Source organism: Alligator sinensis, unplaced genomic scaffold (assembly GCF_000455745.1).
Source record: "Alligator sinensis unplaced genomic scaffold, ASM45574v1 scaffold706_1, whole genome shotgun sequence".
NCBI classification, from domain to species: domain Eukaryota; kingdom Metazoa; phylum Chordata; order Crocodylia; family Alligatoridae; genus Alligator; species Alligator sinensis.
The window spans coordinates 227,427-250,068 of NW_005842683.1; the positions used below are offsets into that span (position 1 = coordinate 227,427).

At 44.5% G+C, this 22,642-nt stretch overlaps 1 protein-coding gene across 1 annotated transcript in view; it reads left to right on the forward strand.

The window, feature by feature from the left end:
- LOC102373849 (olfactory receptor 1052-like) overlaps positions 1-22,324 on the forward strand; it is a 48,408-nt gene extending 26,084 nt beyond the window's left edge. Inside the window, exon 2 of the mRNA XM_006033950.2 lies at positions 21,357-22,324. Coding sequence (XP_006034012.2) covers positions 21,357-22,324 — 968 coding nt within the window. The remainder of the gene's footprint in view (positions 1-21,356) is intronic.
- The last annotated feature ends 318 nt before the right edge of the window (positions 22,325-22,642 follow it).

A 22,642-nucleotide genomic window follows, 5' to 3' on the forward strand; every position in this document is an offset into this window, starting at 1 on the left:
TGTTCTCTAAGTGGAAAGAGAACTCTTGTCATCCCAATTGTGGTTCAATAAAAAGTCATAAAACAATGATAAGGTGTTTCACATAGCACCATGATGTGCAGGAACAGAGGAACTGCCACAGTGCTTCAGGCCAGTCATTGATGGAAGTCAGTCTCCTGTTTGGCACTGGCCAGGAAATCATGCATTAGAGGAAGGGGTGAGGGTCCTTCAGCAGGCAGATGTGGGAACTTCCCCCATCCCAATATTACAGTTCATTCTAAACCCTAAGGCTAAGTACAGACAGTCAAAAAGCACAAGGCTGAATTGATTCTGTCTTTCCAGGTTAGTTTAAGCTGCACAGATTAAACTGAAACAGAAGTGAACAGACTTTGATTCAGGAAATGCAGCCACATGCCTGCACTGGCTCAAGCCAGAAGCCTGGGGGTACCAGAGCACAGCTCTCTAGCATGTAGCCAGCATGGGCTGTGTGTCAGCTTCCTCTTCCTACTGCCCCTAAGTTTTCTGGGATTTGCAGTCTAAAGTCACAGCAGCAGGACTCTGCAGGGTAGTTTATCACTTCCTCTTCCTTCTGTCAGGTACCTCTGGGATTTCTAGTCCATAGGCACAGCCAGCAGTAAGTTTGAGCAGGGAAGGGGTATTTAACCCTCCTTCCTGGCTCCAGACCCTGACTGGGGTTTTCTGGGGGAGGGGGGAAGTCCCTCCCCTCACATGGGCTGCATCTCCAGCTAGGCTTCTTCCTCCCACACCCCATTGTCAGCCAACCCTCACTGCTCCAGCTAGGGAGCAGAGAGGCAGGACCAGCCCTGCTCTCTAGAGCAGATGGCATAATCCAGTCTAAGGCTGCAAAGTATGCTGGGGGACTGTGATTTAACTTGAACCAGGAAGGAGCCTGGGACAGAAGTTTCATAAACTAGTTTGACCCAAATCAGTTAAGTCTGATACTATATTCAACCAGGTTTATCTTAAACCAGTTCCAGCCATTTTGAAACTGGTTTATGTGCCCTAAGCTTCTGTTCTGCTACCGGTTTAAATAAATTTCTGATCACTTAAACCATTTTTTGTGTAACTTTTTCCCTGAGCCCAAAAGTTTTTGGCTAAATTTAAACCAGGAGACACAGGGATTTATTCCCATTCCAACACTTGCTTAGTTGGGACTCCTTCAAGTAGTTTTGGGAATAATAAATAGTAATTTGTACTTAATCAAGTATTTTATATAATGGAAATAAGCTACCAAAATAGCAAGCCTTTTAATTCTCTTGGTCATCTATTCCAATGATTAATCCACTTCACTAAAAAATTGTGCTTAATTTTTCTTTGACTTTTAAGGCTTCTTATGAGTAAACCTTTCTTTTTTAAGACTAGAGAATCCTTCAGGATTTTTTAATTGCAACTTAGGCTGAGATGTATCAGTTTCAGTCACCAATTTTGAAAAAAAAAGTATATCCAGGCCATTGCAATTAATCCATTAAGAATATTCCCTCTACCTTCTATGATTTCAGTCTTGCAATTTATAGGATTAACTGGGGTCAAAGTAAAATGGACTTCAGGGGGAAGTAATGCATGGAGTTAGCTATACATGCTTTGTATTTTTGTTGACCTAAACACTTGTAAAGCTCTGGACAAATATTCTGTAAATCAAAAGGAGGGAGAAGAATCTATACTGTTTACAAAGAACATTCCTCACTCTCTCTCTCTCTCTCTCCTTGGCTATCTTTTCCATAGAGAAGGGAAGAGAAATCCCTCTGCATGTGTATACCTCGGTGTATATCTCAAGTAGTTTCACTTAGGTTACCTATGCCATCTGCCCCTATAGCACCCTTGATTAGGAGGAGTATTACAATGGAACAATACTGTAGGGAAGGTACTTTTAATATATGAACTGCTAACTTGGCATACCTCAGGGAACACTAAATATCACTGCAGGAGTTACCATGCTATGTCTACCTGGAATGTTCTGGAAGTTGGAAAAAAAGACCTGGCAGCCATTTTAAAGGGTTACAAATTGTTGCATATAAGGATTCTTGAAATGAAATTGTAGAGTTTTAGACCTGTGGTGGGAGACATGCACCTGGACTGTCTCCTAATCACCTCTAGTCACCACTGACGTATGGACAGAATAAGTCCAGAAGGAGTCTGTGATGGTGGCGCTTAGGATATCTCTTTGTACCCTCTTATAATCTCCCAATGAACTATAGCTACCCCGACTTTCCCACTTGCCACGTCTTGGATGTTATTATTATATGTTCTAATTTATGATGTCACTAGTTGGGAGGGTTGTTATATATAGTTCGGGTTTTTTTGTTTGGTTTTTGTTTTTAGTCTTTTTTTTTTTTTTTGTGCCTCTATTAGGGGTCCTGGTATAATGGAGAAATACCTTAATACCTTGCTCACCTTCTCGACTAGCCACACACACTCGCTGATATATATATATATTCACAGTCTGATTCAGATTCACACTTATCTTTATTTTTGTCTTTTATCACTCTGTACAAACTTTCTTTACTTTTAGGCAGAAGCTGTCCTTTTGTATCCTTTTCCTTTTTTTTCTCTTTAGCCAATATCAACTTTGTAACTCTCCCTATATAATGTTCTTATGTAACTGCTATCAATTTGGTTGAACTGAACTTAGTATTAAAAACCAGAGCCTCTTTCTATTTTGTTCTTCTGTTTTTCTTTTTGGGCAGGCTTTTATCTTCAAACTCCGCTGTATACTTTCTCTTTATTTTGTTGCTATATACCTTTTATCCTGCGTGTGACTGAAGCCCTGAATCCTCTTGATGGACAACCAGATGTCGTCTCCAAGCTTGAGAGAGTGGGTCAAAATTCACTCTCTTCTTTTCTTTATTTACTTTCCAGGTCAGCAGATGCGTCTCACGGTTTGTCTCCTCGGAGATCCACCCTTCTTCCTCGGAGATCCCCTCTCTCCAGTGTTGTGAGAAGTCTTGAGGTAAGCTTCTTATCCCCTGGGGATCTTCACTCTCCCTCTTTTTCTAGCCCTCTCTCCTTTTTGCTGAAGCTCCCATCTCCTCTCCTTGTTCCGCTCTCGGACCTTCCATCCTAATATGGTAATGGCTCCGGAAGCAGCATTCTCTGTCTCTTTTCGCTGCGTCTGCATTTACTCTTTCACAGAGTCCGAGTCTCAGTTATATGGTCATATACTTATTTCAGGCTACATGTAAAAATCATAATCATCTAGCCATTGTTTTGTGAAGGATGATTTGAAAACGTGATTTGAAGGTAACTTACGCAGAGGCACCTGCTTGGGCTTGCCAGAACTGAGACATTACTTCCAGTAGGCATGAAGGGCCTCAATTCATTCTAGGGCTTCCTGCTTCAAAGCCTATTGGGGGTGAGACTGTCAAGCCCCTTCCATAAAGCACAATGTAAGGACAGCTGAAAATAAATTGTATTTTTTATCAAACAGAGAACAGCACAGTAGGCATTCTATGGCATGTAGAGCTTCCTGCCAGTATGAAGACTGGAGATGCTGAGGTTGCCCAGAGGGTGGTTTTTTTTTTTTTTTTAATTATCTATTAAGTATGTTAAAACCTTGATATTGCCAAAACTGTTTGAAGCTGGCACAGAATCTTCTTAGTATGCTCTGGATCTTAACCAAACATTTCAAAACATTAAAATAAAATGCCTTGGGGGCATTTCTCTGAACCTCTCTGTGCTGTTTTTATGGTTTGTGTTCATGTTTAGACCCATTTTTCAGATGAAAAGGTTATCTGTCAATAAGCAACCAAACTAAAATGTCAGAAATGAAGCTTTTTAAAAGAAAAAACAAGCTATGGTGATGTTTTGAATTTTTGTGAAACATTTTTGTGACTTCCTCATGACATTTCCCAAATAAGACACCTGGAGAAATCACTGTAAAATATGAAATGAAAATGGGCAAACCTAAAAGTGGTTTTTAAAAGATTCATAAATGATCTGTAAAGGGGGATACATAGTAAGGTGGCCAGATTTTTGGAACATACAAAAATATTCAAAGTGGTAAAGAGCAAGACAGAGTGTAATGAACTACACAAGGATCTGTCACTTCTGAGTGAATGGGCAAAAAAATTGCAGATGAAATTCAATCCTATTTGGTAAGATATCCTGTTTTGTTTCAAGAGAAGAGAGCACAACATTTGCCTGTTTAAAGTGTTTAACAGAGAACTATTTGGGTTTAAAGATAAATTAACAAAATGTTCTTTTCATTTGTTGGGCTCCACCTAGTAGTGCCTTCCTCATGTCTCTCAAGAAACCACCAGTAGAAGCAGTTTCCAGGGAGTTCCTCACAAGAACACTCTGATGGGTAATTCTCAAGAGGCTCAATTTCTGGTTTTATCTGGAGAGACACTGAACCTCTACTAATCGGACCTCCAGGAAGGTCTTGTCCTTGGACTGATAGATATGGAGCATACAGACCACAATGACCTTTCAGAGCAGGTAATGTTCAGGAGCATCTAGAAACAGTCCCAGTACTACCCACTGTTCCAAGAGGTGCCCAGGCAAACATTGCACAGTCATTCAGCATCTGCTCAGCTAGTAGCTGAATGACTTCTCCTTGGTTTTCTGTTTTGATGTACGGATTTATGAGTCACAAATTGCCCCCTGCTCCCTACATCATCTGGGGAACCAGGCTGGATTTCCTGAGGACGCCTGTTGGTGTTGTGGACCTTCAATGACCACCAAAAGGTGACAGGCATGACTGGCACTCAGTGGTCTACATTGCTCTGAAGCATAATGGAAAAGTAACCTTTTGGCTGATGTATTCCAAAGTTGTGGTGTGCTGGGCTCAGGATGGGAATATTGGTGCCATCAGTAACCTTGGTATAGTATGAAATATGTCTGTGACTTCCTGTGAGTTGGAGAGGCAGAGGAAGTACAGGTTCAGAATGTGTTGGCTGTTGTGACACAACTTGTGAATGGCTGATAAAGCTGTGGCCATGCCCAACACACAAGGATTGGTGATGAACCAGAGGCTATCAGAGATGGTAAGCTTATGAAAGTCAACTGTAACCCACTTCCCCAAGCACATTGATACACTCATGTGCATGGCCTGCTTCTGAAGAGATAGGGCCAGCTCAGTAGAGTTTCCCATGAATGTGTCCTGCTAAGAATGGAGCCCTATTACCAGATGAATCTTGGTGTGTCTCCAGGACCCTTCACACTTAACAGTTGATGCACAGAAGTGACAGTTCATGGATTACAGATGGTCCCAGAAAAGGCTAGCTTCCCCCTCTGTGATATTGCTTTCTGTTGTGCAGAGCACATAGCACAACTTGAGCATGCCTCATTTGAGTGCAGGGTCATGGAGCCCAGCTGGAAGAAATTCAAGAAGAGAAAAGAAAGCACAGCAAGTAAGACAGCCTCTCTGCCATGAGATGGAAAACAGATAACAGAGTGGAAGGAGATAGAAAAATAAATAGTAGATGTCTTTTCCCTTCTGTACCTGGAAATGCAGTCCACATGAAAGTGAACAGCTTTGCAGTGGCAGGAAGCCTTAGTAGAAACATGAGAGGTCAACTATCCATAAGGTTGTGTTGCTAAGACACCTCCAGGGGATCATAAGTGAGAACTGAAGATGCATATTGGAATGCTTGCTAACCCCACCTCAATGTAGTGCACCATCATTACATGAGGTCCAGCACATTGTGAAGGACATTAGCAAGGAGCAGCCTCTATGTTTATGTGATATTGATATGCTTCAGATCAGAAGCACTTCTATAAGGGCTGGATTTCTAGTGTTTCACATGTACATTTGTCTATACTTATGCATTTTGCGGTGTGATCACTCAAAAATGTGTATGTCTTGTTGTTGTGATTTTGTGGTGGAGGGTTTGCTGTTTTTAAATTAAATAAGCAAAATAAATGCAGACACATGAATCCAAACATTTCTGCTTATTTTTGCCTTATCCCTGGGTACAAAAATTCCCATGCAATGGTAATGGTTACATGCATACCAATCTTTTAAGGACATGGGTTTGTAGTATGTAGGAGTGATATTTTTATCATGATCTTAGGGTAAAAAAAATCTGAGAAGGTAATGTGTCTGTGAGAATTTGGGAAATACATGTCAGATGGCCATATATTTCAGCCCAAAGCCAACATTTATAAAGCAAACGTTAGTGACATATGAACTAATTGAGAAATACTAAGCATTTAAGAGGGAGGGATTATTTCCATGCAAGTGACCCTGGTGAGGTGATCTCTCAGTGGCTTGGGTGCTAACAGTTGGCGGCCTGGCCCAGTCAAACTGCGTTTTGGGCTGGGCAAGTTTCTGATCAGCCTCTGGTCCATCAGTGGCACAGAGGCATGGCGTGGGGTGACCCAAGAAGGATTTCTAGCTGTAATCCCAGCCCAAAATCCAGTTCCTTATTTGGTTCCATATATTTAGCACAATGGGCATGGGGGCTGTCAGCTGGCAGTCCGGCATGGCCAAGCCGTGCTTTGGGCTGGGCAAGTCTCTGATCAGAGATGTTCAGGAGAGTCCCAAGGTGGCACAGAGGTATGCCATGGCATGGCCCAAGGAGGATTTCTAGCTATAATCCCAGCCCCAAATCCAGTTCCTTATTCGGGTCCATATACTTAGCACAGTGGCTGGGCTGCTGTCAGCTGGCAGCGTGGCACAGCTAACCATGCTTTGGGCTGAGCAAGTCTCTGGCCAGAGATGTCTGGGAGAGTCCCCCAGTGGCACAGAGGTGTGGTGTGGGCTGGCCCAAAAAGCATTTCCAATCATAATTTCAAACCCAAAAGCCAGTTCCTTATTCAAGCCTTATACTTAGTACACTAGGCATGGGGAGCTGCCAGGAATCGGCAACCGGGAAAAAGGAATAAGGAACTGGGAATAAGCAACCAACTTCAGCCTCATTTCTCTCTTTCTGTTTTTCTTCAAGTATGCTAAGACTTCCAAGATGCCATGGATAAATAGCAGGAATAGCATGTAAAACCTTCTGTTTCAAAACAACGTGTTAACTTCTGCAATTGTTTGAGAAGTTGTTGCATAGGTTCTATAGGCTGTTGCATTAGGCTTTATTGCTTAAGACCCAAGAGCAAGACTGGAGCAACACTGCAGTTTTGCAGGTGGGGTGGGCAGGGAAGGGGTGTAAATAAAAGTAGAGTAAGGGACTAAATAGAAGGGTGTGACTACTATGTTGTTGTACTGTTTGATGTTGAAAGTGTCTTCTTTTTCTTTGGATGGATTTTGTTCTGGCAGGGAAAGGCTTATTGGCTGAATTGCAGAGGGATTGGGTGAAGGCCTGGTTAATGTCACTCTGCCCTATGGATGGAGCTGGAAGTATCCCTTTCCTGAGGACTCTGACTCTTTCTAGATACTGGGGAGGGAGTGTGGGAGGAGAGCTAAATTGGGGAACTGGAATGTGCACATGCTTCTGTGAATCCTGACCAGCCTTCAGCCTGTTGGACTCTACTGAAGTCTGCTGGTGTGAAGCCCCAGAGAGTGGAGATGGAGGGGGTCTCCAGGGCAGCTGCCTTCTATCCCACATCCCTGCCCTGGGCAACTGCCTGCTGCCCGACCCCCACTCTGATTGTGGGCAGCTCTTAGCCTTGGCACCGTGATTGGAGAGAGTGCTGGGAGATTGCTCCTGATAGTTGCCTGCTGCCAGGGTGGACTCCGATCATGGAGTCCAGGCTGGGACAATGTCCTGTTGCCCAAGAAGCAGGTAGCTCCTGGCCCCGGCTCTGAAATCCCCTAACTGCAATATACAATTTATCATTAAAAACATCCTTGGTACCAGAAGGCTGGAAGGTTGCCAATGGGACTCCCATATTTTAAAAAGGGTTTAGGGGGGATGCAGGGAAATATAGTTTGGTGAGCCTAGCATCTGTCCCAGGAAAATTGTTGTGAACAGTTATTTTTATTTATTATTGTTTTTATGGATGAGCATGACTTGCTGGGAAGGAGTAAACATGTTTTTTTTCAAAGGGAAATCATGCCTCACCAACCTACTAGAGTTCTTTGAGGGTATCAATCAACAAGTGGATCGGGGTTATCCATTTCTTATAGTACATTTGGACTTCCAAAAAGTCTTTGACAAGGCTCACCAACAGAGTATCATAACTGAGCTAGGTAGAGCCCTAACTGTAGTGCACCACCCCTACATTGGCTCCAGCTCATTGTGAAGCACATTAACTAGGAGCTGCTTCTATGTTCACATGATATTGATGTTCTCCAAATCAGAAGCACTTGTAATGAGGGTTGGATTTCTAGTGTTTCACGTGTACAGTTGTCCATACCTATTGAGTTGTCACTGTGTGATTTCTAAAATTCTTCAGCGATCACACTGCACAGTGAATATGTTCTTGTCATTGTGGTTTTTGGGGGAAGGAGTTTGTTTTTTTAAAATTAAACAAACACAACTGCTGCAGACAGATGCAACCACAGACTTATGCCCCCCCCCCCCCACCTTATCACCAGGTAAAAAAGTTCCAATACAATTGTAATGGTTACATAAATGTTACCTTCTTAAGGACATGGACTTGTAACATGTAAGGATGACATTTTTATTATGATTTTAGTATAAAAAATATCTGAGAAGGAAAGGTACATGTTGGGATTTGGGAAATACATGTCAGAAATCCATATATCTTTGCTTTTCAGTCCAGGTTTAAGAATGTCACCATCTCAAAAGCAAACATATGTGATATATGTACAAATTTGAAACAAAGGGGAAATACTGAGCATTAAAAGGAGTGATCATATTCATGCAGCTGACCCTGGTGAGTTTGTCATCTAAGTACAACAGGAATGTTTTCAGAGAAGTGCACCTGCTCCTGATATCTATGCCATATATGAAAGATGATGTGTAAACTTTGGCTAAATTTGTTGAGACTAGCAGGGCCACAGAGGTCTGACAGTACTCAGGGATCAGAAGGATTTACTCATTTGGGGGCTGAGAGATGAATGTGTGGAATACTTTTTACATGAAACACCTAAGGAGAAAATTGAACCTTATGGATAGGAGACATTGTGATTGTAGTGAAAATGTCTTCTGGCATGATTTTCCTAATTACTTGGATCAAAACTTCACAGCTGCTGGGGTGTGAGGGAAGGAAGAGGAAGGGGAATAGATTGTGATTCCTTTCTTTCACAAAGAATATCGTTTTCCTCTCCCTCCCTCTTCCATCCCTTCCCTCCCCAGTGGTAATCTCTTTTCCTTGCCACACCCTGTCCATATATGGCAGGTAGCCTACTCTATTTTCTTTCACCCGTTCATCCTGCTCTCTCCTAGTATTTCTTTCCTTCTTTTTTTTTATCCTTTTCCTCACAGCAGACTGCTTCCACTAGCTTTCTGCATCCCCCTCCATTTTTTTCCCCATTCCAGGTATTCTCCAGTGCCCTTATCCCTCTGTGTATGAGCAACAATAATTTTTGAAGCCATTTCAAAAAGGGAATATTTCAAAAGGGGAGATGCTGTTTGGGATCAAGCAGTGGCTATGACATTCTAACAGTTCCATGTGGGCAAGAATGCAAGGATACAAAAATAGCCACATTCCTTCATTGAACCCTGCATGAATTGGTGTTAAAACTGGACCTCTTTTGCTGTATTTGTATTATTGTCCATATAGAACTGTCAAGATGTAACAGCTGCTGCAAGGTTCCCATGAAACGCCCCTTTTCCCTTTTGAAATGGCTCCAAAAAGGCGTGGATCTGAGGGGGGCGGGGGTTGGTGCAATTGCACCTATCACTAACTGAAATGGGCTTGGGGGGATAGCCCCAGCCAGAGCTGCTGCTTTCACACTCTAGCTCTGGGCTGCTGGGAATGGTTTCACAGGGTACCAAGCTCAGCTGGGGACATCAGCAATCTTGGGCAGGATCCCCTCTGCCACCACCATCCCCACCTGATGTAGGCATGGGTCAGGGGCGCCCCAGAGCCACCCATGCACTGTATTAAACAAGGGCTGCAAGGAGCAGCTGCATGGGGTGCTGGATCAGCCAGGCACAGCAGATGTGGTGCACAGATTTTTCATTCCAGTGCCCTGGTGGCAGGAAGCAGGCACTAGAAAGAGTAGCCTGGGAGCCACAGCTTCTGCCCTTAGCCAAGGCTGGCACCTGGTGCAGCTGGAGTCATCTGGCAGTCTCTTCCATGCCCAGTTCAGGCAGGGACCACTGGCAATGAGTGGATCCCATCCTCCTGGAACCTGTTCCCTGACTAGCTCCCGCTATGTTCCCTGCCTGCCTCAGGATCCGGCCACACTTTGCCCCCATCCCCACAGGGTGTGAGAGGAGGGGCTCTGCTCCCTTCTTTAGTATTTCCTAGATGTGCCCATTGCTTCAAATGTATGTTTTTCCATGAGGTCTGTATATTCCTGGCTCACACTCACTAGCAATTGGCTATTCCAGGCCAAGAAGCTTGGCAGGGATGGAATTACTAGGGATTGAAGTTCTGGGGATACTAGTGTCGTTAGTGTCTGTCTCTGCCTGTCTTCTCTCTCCCAACAGGTAGTCATGAGAGAGTAGGAGAGGGAGAGATTAGTAGCTTATCCTGCGGGATATTTTATAATGAAAGAGCTAAACCCTGTCTCCTTGCCTTTAAGAGAGAGCAAGTCATTTATTGAGATGGCTATAACAATTTTGAATATTAAATAGAGGATGTATCTGAAGTTGCCATTAGCAGCATAATGGCTCATAAGCTATGTTAGACTGCTGTGGAGTGAGATCATACTTTGTTCCCTCAGCTTTCACATCAGGGAAACCACATTCTCAGTCTAAATCTTTATCTTGGCCACCACTTTGGTTCCCAGCTCTGCCTTCTCTTTTCCCCTAATGGTTAGTCTCTTAATTACTTTTTGTTTTATGTCAAAAGTTAATAATGCTCTGAATTCATTTTGCCTACTGATTCTATTGAAATACAGCACCAGCCTGAATCTCCTGATGGCCATTTCCAAGAAGTGTCTATCCAACCTCTGCCCCACATAGCACAAACTTCATCACCCAAAACACTTGTCTAGCATGGTGTGTGCCCAGCTCAGGGCACTCCTGTTTACCATCCTTTTTTTACTGTGTATTTTGTAGATCTGGATATTACATCAAGGCCTTTAGGGTTTTATATGCTGGGAATTTCCCTTTCATCCTGGCAAAGTTCTGAGCTGGGAGAAGAGAAAAACTTTTTGAGTCTCCTGTCCAGACAGGGCTCAAGAGCAAAATTGGAAGAGTTCCCCTACCTCATCAATCCTTTCTGGTGAACACTGAACTTCAAGCCTGGAGGATGTATTCAGTGACTGGGTCCCCCCCTTCCCCCCTCCCGCCTGTCCTTGGTCAAGACTAAGGAAATAATAAAGTGGTGTTGGAGTGTGTGTGTGTGTGTGTGGGGGGGGGGTGAGTGGGCAGGGGAATAAGCTGATTGTGTCCAAGACTGAAAATGCTGTATCTGGTGGTAGAACCAGCTAAAGTGACCTAAAAGGCTTCAGAACAAAGCTGGAAGGGGTAACCTAGGTCAAACTGAAGGCAGAGAGGAAAAACAAGGTGCTCATGGCATAGAGACCAAACTGGCTTTTTGATAACCTTTGGTAAGGGTGAGCCTGGACTTCAGTGGTCCTCCTTAGTGATTCGTGCTAAGTCATAGGTTTACCAGAGTGGAAGCCAGGGTCAAAACTGGGTATCAGTCCTAGTTCCAGAATGTCAGGTGAAGGGTCAAGACAGCATTGTGGTCAGAGCAGGCAGTCAACCTAGGGATCCAAAGCAACAAGACTTAACTAGAGTCTAAGCGGGCAGTTCTTAACCAGGTGAACCAGGCAATTTTGGTACTGGAACAAGTCTCTGCAGGGAGTAGCAGGGTATTGTTTCTCTCTGAAACAGACAGCCTATGGCTTCTGTTACTTATGGGAAAGAAGGGCAAACTTTTGTCAGGAAGTCAAGAGTGGGGTCATCTGTAAAGAAATAGGCAGTCATAGCTGGTAAATGGGTATTGTCTATTGCTGTGCTAGTTGCGGAGCAACATTAAAATATTAGAGTAACCTGGGGAAGCAATAAGAAGCCTACTGCAGTACTCACAGATTCCTGGCAGTAGTATAAGACAGAGGCTTGTGTGGGAGAGGAGGAAAAGCTACCTTTGCTAGGTCTGTTGCTAAAGGCTAACCTAAAGCCAGTAAGCAAAGATCACCAGACGACACCTACAGACAGCCCAGGAAGTCACCTGACCTGAAGGAGGAAGGGTTTTGATGTTATACAAGGCAGGACCAGAGCCTGAGGAGTCAGCAGTGTTGCCAACTCTGCTTATAATAATCAGAATTGGGCGCTTTTTTTTTTAAAGTTACTTTAATTTTGTTGAGAGTCATGGGTTGATAATTACCCCCACCCCCCTATCTTTGAAATGGGTTGGGCTTGTTTTGGGCTTGTTTTTAAAGGCAGTGCTGCTTTTTTTTCTCATGGGACTTGGCAACACTGGAAGTCAGTTTGTCTCTGGAGGCTGAAGGGGAAGGAGTTCTTCAGGAAGATGCCTGCTGAGGAGAAGCTGAGATAGATCCTGTTATGCCTAAGAGATGCAAATAAGGAGCTGAGGGGTGGATGGAGATTACACCCAGTATGGATGGTGATTTCACTAGACAGCCGGTAGACTTATGGAATTAAGTTATAGCCAGTGCATTTATGTATGGCTTTGATTTTAACCAGTGGATGGGGTTTGGGACTATAGGCAAGGTCAGGGGGTCCTAGTAGTGCCAGCAAGGCATGTAATGCTTGAGTCTGCTGGGGGCAGGGCAAGCAGTAGTACAGCAGCCTAGAGGGGGCAGCAATGAGGGACAAGGCCCAAAGCCCAGTGAGGGCAGAGATGTGGACCAGGGGCCCATAGCACAGAGGGGGAGAGATGAGGGAGAGGGTAACACAGCCCAGAAAGGGCAAAGACAAAGCCAGTGAGAATCCACCCCCCAAAGGAGGGCAGATGCAGGGCTAGAGAAAGCCAGGCCCCAGAAGGGGAAATTAACAAAAGTCTTAAATGTCAGAGAAATTTGAATGTTATATTGGGGCCTAGGACCAACTGGACTGTTTAACTCTTACACCTGTGAGTCACGGGCACAGCTACAGGGGTGGTTCGAAGCTGTGCTTAGCCCATAAGGCAATGGGTGCCCTTTGGGACACGGGCGAGGCAAGAGCGCCCACCTAGCCAGGAGAATTGATTGAAAGCAGTAAAGTCTGAGAGTGATCCATGGGTAAGAAGACACTCTAGGCTCACTCTAAGGCTCACTCTAAGTCCCTTGGGCAACCTCCCTTTCCAAGTTTGTTAATAAGACCAGGCCAGAGCAGGTGAGAGCAAAGAGGTTATACCTTAGAGACAGCTATGCAGAAGTTGCCACCAGAGGGTATGAGAACTGGTGCCCCAGGGAGGGAGCCTGTGGGAGGGAGTGGGGAGGAAATGGAAAAAAAAAAAATATCAACCACACTAAAGGCTTCCCAGACATAGGGAAGGCACACAATGGCACACAATGGCAAGAAGCACTGTATGATTAAACCCATTTATGCCAGAATGTTATGTGAAAGGCATTTTGATTGTGTGTATTACCAATATCTCAATGATAATGGGAGACTCTCTGCTATTCTCAGGGCTTATCAAAGGTGGGGAATAGTGACCCACATTGGGACAGGAGAGAATCTACTGTATTCCCTGCCTTCTGCTGAGCCTGTGGAAAACAGGCAGGTCAATCCAAGAAATAGCATGTATGTTCAATGGCCAGCACCTGAATTGTTTGTGAAGGTGTAATACTTAGAATTCCACCCAAAGAGTGGAATCAATTTCCAATAGCCACTTAAGGAGTGTATAGATGACACTTAATTAGATAGACATGTAAATGTAGCTGTTATCTGCTTCTTCTCAACTTAATCTCCCTTAGACGTGTAAGTGAGCAATCCCATCAGGATTTGGTAAAGGGAGTACAGGAGAAGCAACCCTCGCTTTAGGGGTGGTTGCACTCTAGCCCCCACCCTTGCTTCCCCCCTCCCTGATATGGGCTCATGGGTGACTGGTGCCTCCTGACTCTGGGGGGGCACCAGCGGTTGATCGCCAACTGGGTGGGGGGGGTTGTCCCCCATCAGCCAATTGTTGACCCTGGAAGTGCCACCAGCAAAACCAGAGGTGCCGCTGGCTTTTCGGGGGGGTGGGGTGGGGGGAGGAGGGCACTGGCTGGCGCGCCCCACTCCCTGGCTGGCGAGGGCCAATCTCAGGGGAGGCACGTGCCCCCCGGCCCACTCCTGTGTGTTGCCTATGTTTGGGCTGATTGTTCTGTAGAAGTCTCCAGGGTCCTTTAAAAGTTATCAAAGCAAGAGAGAATCACCCCATACTTCCCCTCTGTGCCCAAACCCATGTTTATCCCCTCCCCTTTCCCCTTTTACACTTGATGCTTCCATGAGGACAGGGTAAACTTCAGAGCTACTCCTGCCCAGTCCAACCAGACTGCACTGGGGCTGGCCATAATCTGGGACAGTGACAGTGGAAGAGTGGGTTCCTTCACCATTCTCTCTGCTCACATGGGGCCCTTCCTTTGGCATTCCCCATGATGCTCTCCACCACAACAGTTTCAGATCACCCATCTTAGCCATCTCTACATGCTTGTGGTCTGCACCCTCCACCATACCTTTCACATATGGCCCACCTGGACACCAAGTGGTGGCACATTATCAGCGAGGAAGAGGGTCCCCAGTGAATGAACATATATTCCACCTGGATCCCATGGGTTACTGGGGATCTCAGCTGGTAGCTTCTCCATAGAGTTATCATCATGGGCATTTACCTACTGTACTTCACAGATATCCCTGACACTTGCCTCTTATGTGAGCAGAGAGAAGCCCTTGCGTATGCCTACCTGGACTGTGCCAGACTGCACCCCTTTAACTGCCTCCTCCTGAAACTCTTACTTAGGTTCTGGCTTCACTATTACCTGCAACTTTTTGTTTATGTATTCCCCATCTGTGGCCCCACCAAGTCCCAGGACCTCCCGGTCAACCTCCTCCTGGCCCTTGCCAAACTAGCAATCTATCTGACCAGGAAGGAAGCTCTGGGCAAGAGGAACCCAGTTGAATGTGGGGCTGTTCTCCTCTCCCCACTCTGCTCATGTCTCCAGTGGAGTTTTGGTGATTAGCATCCAAGACTCACTCAACTAATTCAGGGGTAATGGGTGCTAGCTTGTGTGCTCTGCTGTGTCTCTTTCTGGGTTGCTTGTCATTGGGTTATGTCCTCAACCACCTTCTACTTTTCTTTTTATTTGTCCTAAAAAATCTGTTATTACATCCTCGGTGGCTTCCCTTTTTAAGGGAGCCTTACAGGTTCACTTGGTGGCCCTAGGCCCACATTTCCCCAGGAACATAATAAATAGCTGTGTCACACAGCGGCAAAGAGTGGATGCTGAAAGAGAGATTAAACTGTGTATTACTAGGGTTTCCCCCCTCCCCTCTGGTCCCTCTATCACATAAACCCTTCTGCATTTAAGCTCTAGAATGCATTCTAGAAACAGAAAAGGTAGGGCAGAAAGGGACCTTAGGAGGTTGTTGAGACCAACCCCCTTCTCTAGACAGGATCATCTCTTTCTAAGCCATCCTATACACAGTTTTATCTAATCTTGTTTTAAAACTGAATAAACAGCCCTCTTGCACAGCCACAAAATACAGTGCCTGATAATATAAAATACATCCTAGGCTGCCACAAGTAAAGCAGGGAGACAATGGCAATTTCAATTTCCTGCTGCTGTAATGATGGAAACTAGTTTATTAAAACACACTAAAGTGATTGAAGGAAGAGGACCACGCTCCCTGCTGTAGAGAAAGTCAGAAGCTCCCACCATCCATGCCAATTGTACCATGAAGTAAAATTCCTTCCTGATCTCAGATATAGCAATTAGTTTCACCCTGAGCAGAGAAGCAAGACCCTCAAACTAGAAATCCTGGGGTTTTTTAGTCCCAGCAAGATCACTGCACACCTGCAGCTAACACCCAATGCTTCTGACACCCGTAGCAACAAGAGGGGAAAAATCCTTTATATCCCCATGTGTCAATCAGCATGCTCAGAAGCATGGGGAAAACCAGACACCCTCTTCTCTGCATGGCAATCTAGGGATTAATGCTATTAATCCTTTCTCACATTATTAAGATTCTCCATGTGACCTCTTCTTCCTTGGTCTTTCACTGAGTCACTTATCTTTACTTTGCAATTAGTTTTTGTTGCTGTCCTTCACAGAACCAATTTAAAGCCATTCTCTCTATGTTAGCAAAGATATATGTGAAGATGCTCTTTCTCAGCTTTATTTAACAGACTTTATCTCTAAACTTCGTCTCTGCCCATCAGACCTCTCCTCTGAACACCACTCCACAATCTAGGAATTCAGACTTCTGTCAAACTGTTTCTATATTTTGTTCTTATCTTTGAAAGATAAGAACAAGTGTGCATACTTTTTATTATGCACAGCACATATGCACACTGACAATGTGCAAACACTTTATCATATTTAATTTCTGTTCTGGATATGTACAGATAATAGGGCAAAATATTGCCTTTGAGCATTTAAAAGAGGTTGACACTTTAGAAGATCATTCTTCTGGTGTCTGTTTCTTTTCAGATAGTCTCATTTTGGCTTTCCTGATGTCCCATTGATGTATTTTTTTAAAATAAAAAAAATAATTTAAATACATTTTAATTTTATATCAGAGTGGCTAGACTTCCTCAACCTTCTGGCCAAATGCCAAAATCATAAAATGAGGAGTCAAAGATTGTTTAACCCTTCTTTCCCAGTAATAATGGAGAGGCAAGTACTGGGCACGCTGCCAGGTCTTTTAAGAAGGTCTATCAGCTGGAGCTGCCTGAGGGACCTTGGCACTGAAGGAACCTGGAGTCCCTTGAAACTAAGTCTACAAAGGAAAAATGACCATGATTGTTTAGTCAAGAAGATTCCAAGACTCATTACTCTGAAATACTGTCCTGTGGTTTCTTCCCTCCAATCCTCTGCTAATTTAGCTCTATTCCATATGTGTGTACAGGCAGTCCTTGGTCTTACGACACAATTGGTTCCTGAAAACCATGTCTTAAATTGAAACGTTGTAACTCAGAACCAATTTTTCTATAGGAACAATGTTATAAATGGGGGATTAGTTCCTGACCAAGGTCTGATACCCTGTTTTCACCAAAAATAACACAGAATTTTGTACTCAGTCAATTATAGATGAGTATATAGCTCCATTAATATATTTATATTGTAAATAGCAATCACGTTGATTTGGAAGGACTTATTTGAAGTGACTTTGCTGGACTTTTTGAAGGGTTCTTGGCTGGAGTCTTCTCAGGAGTCTTGGCTGCAGGATTTTCTGGAGTCTTGTCCGCTTTCTTAAAGAAAGTGTCCTAGGAAGTTTGGACAGGTGTTCTCCAGGAAAATTAGCGATGCAGCAAACTTAATCTCCAGTGTGGCGTGGTGTTAGATCAAGCACCGTAAAGTTGAAACTGACATCAGAAAGTTGAAACAGGGTGCCAATTTGTAAACGTCGTAAGAGCTGTTGGTTGTAACTCAATTTTTTTTTAAGTCGAGGACTGCCTGTATTTCTATTTCCTAGGTAAACATGGAGCCAACTATATTGCAAAGTGCTGGATCAAGGAGAGCACTTGGTCTGTCCAGCTGTGCCTAGCCTGGGAAAGACCAAGAAAAGAGAAGGATCTGTGGACAGCAAACACATGATTTCCAGGAGCAGGGAAGGAAGCCTTTGTAATAGTTCTTGCTACAACCTGCCAGACGATAGAGCATACTATTGTGCCTAAACAGTCACTGCCAGACTTGTAAACTTTTGTTTCCCCTCCTTTATCAACCTTTTTTTCTGTCATGGTGTGTTTGTCTGTTTTTATCAAGACTAGATATGCCCTCCAAATTCCTAATTCAGTTAAAAATCTCAGGCTAGATGTAACTCTTTCATTCCCTCCTATGAAAATTGGTTAAGTACACTAAGAGACTCTAAGACTTTTCTGGGTAAAGTGAGAACTTAGAGTATTTTTAACATTGCTGGGAGTACCATTTAGTTTTAGTTTCAGACTAGTTTTGTCATTGTTTTGGCTACCTCTGCTATCTATTCTAATCACAAAACTTTCAAATTGTGATATGTGCTCAGCTAAGCAGGCTGAGGATTCTGGATTTTAAACACTGCATCATTTGAAAAGGTGATATGAACACTGTAGATCCTGAGACCTTTTCTTCACTCCAAATAACATGGTAGGGCAGTGGGAAGTGGTGTGGATCTGGGAGGAGAGGGGATAATTTCTACATGTATAGCTTGGTTGGCAATGAGGGACTTAGATATCACACCAGTGATACCTCCTACTAATGCCATCCCAAGAGCTGTTATAGGACACTGGCTTATTTGGCAGGGATGCTTAGGCCAGTAAGTCCACTGGAGGACTTTTTTCTTTCAGGACATGGAAATATTTGCTAAAAAGACCAGTGACAGCTGGAGGGTCTTGGTGGAGATCTTGCATATGTGCCCAGTTTCCTTCATTATTCCACCAACTAATTTCAACCAATAGCATTGCAACATACAGACGAACAGGGGACACATGGCTTGAATGACTGAGTTACACTAAGGGTTATTCTCTCCACATTTAAAACAAACATGCATTGTTTAACTAGATTTTGTGCTTATTTTGTGCTTATTATAGGCCAGTCAGTCTTACCTCGATCCTGGGCAAGCTGTTCGAGAAAATTATTCTGGCACACATCCAGGAGGGGCCAGCAGGGAAATGCATGCTCAGGGGCAACCAGCAGGGGTTCATCAGCGGCAGGTCATGTCAGACCAACCTGGTGGCCTTCTACGATCAGGTCACTAAATCATTGGATGCAGGGGTAGCAGTGGATATAGTCTTCCTGGACTTCCGGAAGGCTTTCGACACTGTCTCTCACCCCGTTCTCATTAGGAAACTGGGGGACTGTGGCGTAGACACCCACACAGTCCAATGGGTTGCCAACTGGCTAGAGAGCCTCACCCAGAGGGTGGTAGTGGATGGGTCCTTCTCGGCCTGGAAGGACGTGGGCAGTGGGGTCCCGCAGGGCTCGGTCCTCGGGCCCGCCCTGTTCAACATCTTCATCAGTGATTTGGATGAGGGGGTGCAAAGCACCCTGTTCAAATTTGCTGATGACACCAAGATGTGGGGGGATGTGGGCACAATAGAAGGGAGCAACAGGCTACAGTCAGACCTTGACAGGTTACAAGGACGGGCGGAGGAGAACAGGATGGGGTTCAACACAGACAAGTGCAAGGTGATGCACCTGGGGAGGAACAACCGGCACCATACCTACAGGCCGGGGAACTCCCCTCTTGTCAGCACGGAGGTGGAAAAGGATCTTGGAGTCATTATTGACTCCAAGATGAACATGGCTCGGCAGTGTGGGAAGGCGGCTAGGAAGGCCAACTGTACCTTGTCGTGCATCCACAGATGCATTTCAAGCAGGACCAAGGAGGTGATCCTCCCCCTCTATGCGACACTGGTCAGGCCGCAGCTGGAGTACTGCGTCCAGTTCTGGGAGCCGCACTTTAAGAGGGATGTGGACAGCATCGAGAGGGTCCAGAGGAGGGCCACTCGCATGATCAAGGGACAGCAGGGCAGGTCCTATGAGGAAAGGTTACGGGACCTGAACCTGTTCAGCCTCCAGAAGAGAAGGCTGAGGGGGGAATCTCAGGAGGCGCTACTTCATGGTCAGGGCGGCTAGGGTCTGGAACCAGCTTCCAAGTGAGGTGGTGCAGGCTCCCACCCTGGGGGTTTTTAAGAGGAGGTTAGATGGCCATCTTGCTGGGGTCGTTTGACCCCCAGTACTCTTTCCTGCCATGGCAGGGGGGCGGACTAGATGATCTGCCCAGGTCCCTTCCGACCCTAGAAACTATGAAACTATGAAACTATTTAGCATAAAGGCATTGACTTGCCTCCAAATGCACAAAAGAAAAAAAAAAGTTTTCCTTAGAAAGAACATCTTTCCTCTTTCAAATTGCAACTTGAAGGGGCTGTACCACTTAAGGAATCATCCCTGCACTCCCTCCACCCTCATTTTCTTAGCTTTAAAATAAACACCTGGGTTTGTGTTATCATCCCAAGTACCCAGGAGACCTGAAGAAAAAATTAATGATCTCCTCTGGGTTATCTTAAAGACACAGGGCTCCTGAGGAGTTTCCAAGGTGACTATAAACGCAATTGATCAAAGCATGATTCTTTGGACTGAAGAAGGACAGATGTCTACAATGCAAATGTAAGTCTGAGAAGGTTCCAGTTTCCTTTTGGTGCAAGTCACACTGTGGATTTTGATCTCAAAAGCCCCATACTGTCTGGGACCTTTGATAGTGCAGAGTCAGTCTTTCTTGCTCTTTGCGTTTTCTCCACTTGCTCTAATAAATTCAGTTGCCTACATACTAGGATTTTTTAGGGTGATAACTTTTATTGGATCGCCTATGTAGTTTGGATAAAATTAGACAATATTCTGAATGCAAGAGACTTTTCCTCAGGTGTTGGTTCACAGGAGGTCAGGAACAGCATAGTGAAAAACAGCAGGTGGGTGCTGGTGAGAGAAACTGACAAGGGTAGCAGACACACAGGGTGCAGACAGACATTTAGCTTTGCACTCTGAATCATGGCACTTTACATAAAGTGCCATGAGTTAGTGTGCCCCCAACCCCAGCCCAATAGAGGTTCAACAGAATTGATCCTGCCTGCACAAGACCTCCTGGCCAGGAGGCAGGATACTCCATCAGCTTCAAATGGCCTCTCTATATCCATTACCCACCCCCAACTATGGGTATGTCAGTAGAGGAAGGGAGAGGTGGAGAGAGGGAGCTGCACTGAGGTGCTGGCTGGGGTTTGCTGCCTGGCTGGAGGTGGGGCGGCAGGGGTGATACAAGACCCCCTCCCACCTCAAGATTGCCCTAGTTGGAGTACAGGGTGGGGATCTGGGCCAGTCCTGCAAGCTGAGGGGGCTCTGTTCCACACCCAACCCTCCAGCTCAGGCAAAGCAAGCTGGCAGTTCAGTACTGCTCACTTCCTCCTCCCTGTTTTGTTTTAATCTTCTAATTAAACTTTCTTTGTTTTAGGCTACAGATTCCTTTAGTATTATTTCACTATAACTTAAGCTGAGCTATACCAGGTTCAGTCCTCAATTTTGAATTTAATTTTCCAGGCCATTGCAATTTTTCCTGAAAGACTTTTCCCTATACCTTCTATGATTTCAGTCTTCTAATTCATAGGTTTATCTGGGGTCCATCAAACATGGCCTTCAGAGGGATTTAATGCATGCAGGAAACTATGTATACTTTGTATTTCTGTTGACCTAAATATTTTGTAGAGCTCTGGATAAACGTACTGCATCAGAGCTAATTCCATGGATAACCAGTTTATCAATATTATTGCAGCAGATAATATGCTTGGCAAAAATCAAAGCGCAGTGACTGAATTCTTTTTTGTGGGATTTACGGATGTTCCAGACCTTCAGTGTGCCCTCTTTGTGTTGTTCCTGGTGATTTATGCTGTCACTGTGTTCGGGAACCTTGGACTGATCATGTTAATCAAGACTGAATCCTGCCTCCACACCCCCATGTACTTCTTCCTCAGCCACTTGGCTTTCATAGACTTCTGCTATTCTTCAGTGACTTCTCCAAAGATCCTGGGAGACTTGATGGAGAAGACATCCATTTCATATGGGGCCTGCATTGCTCAGTTTTTTTTCTTCACCATGTTTGTGTCGGGAGAGTACTTTCTGCTGGGTGTGATGGCCTATGATCGTTACGTGGCAATTAGTAACCCTTTGCTTTACACAGTTGTCATGACCAAGAAGCTGTGCTCTTCACTGATGGTGGGAGTATACAGCTGGGGCTTTGTGAATTCCTTGGTTCACACCAGTGGCTTGCTCAAACTGTCCTTCTGTGGTCCGAATGTCATCAACCATTACTTCTGTGACCTCCCTGCCCTTCTCCTGCTGTCCTGTACTGACACCCTCATCAATGAGCTGCTACTTTTCACTGTTGGGACTGTGTTTGAAATCTCCATCCTGCTCATCCTCATCATCAACTATGCTTTCATCATCATAGCTGTGCTGAGGATCCCATCCACTGAAGGCAGGTACAAAGCCTTCAACACCTATGCATCCCATCTAACCTCAATTGCCATATTACATGGCACAATTATATTCATGTATTTCAGGCCTCCTTCCAGCTACTCCTTAGATACAGATAAAGTGTCCTCTGTCTTCTATACATCCATCATTCCCATGCTGAACCCTGTGATCTACAGTCTGAGGAACACAGATGTGAAATACGCCTTCAGGAAAATGATCGAGAGGAAAACATTTTTTTTTTTTTTTAATAAGACCAGGTCACACTAGCATTTAGCCCTCACCAACTGACAGCATGCTGGATGTGATGTACTTTCTACTGTTTGCCAGTTTGTACCATTGCTTGTCTTTAAACTCCATTTTAACTTTTGTAAAGAGGTTATAGAGAAGAAATAGAGAAGAATTTATACTGTTTACAAAGGACTTTCCTCTCTCTCTCTTTTTGGCTTTCTTTTTCTTAGAGAAGTGAAAAGAAATCCTTCTACACTTGAAAACCTATGAGGGTGTACAAGAGGTTTGACTTATACATTGTGTCCCTACAGTTCTCTTGATTAGGTGGGGTATTATAGTGGAGCAATAGTGTAGGGA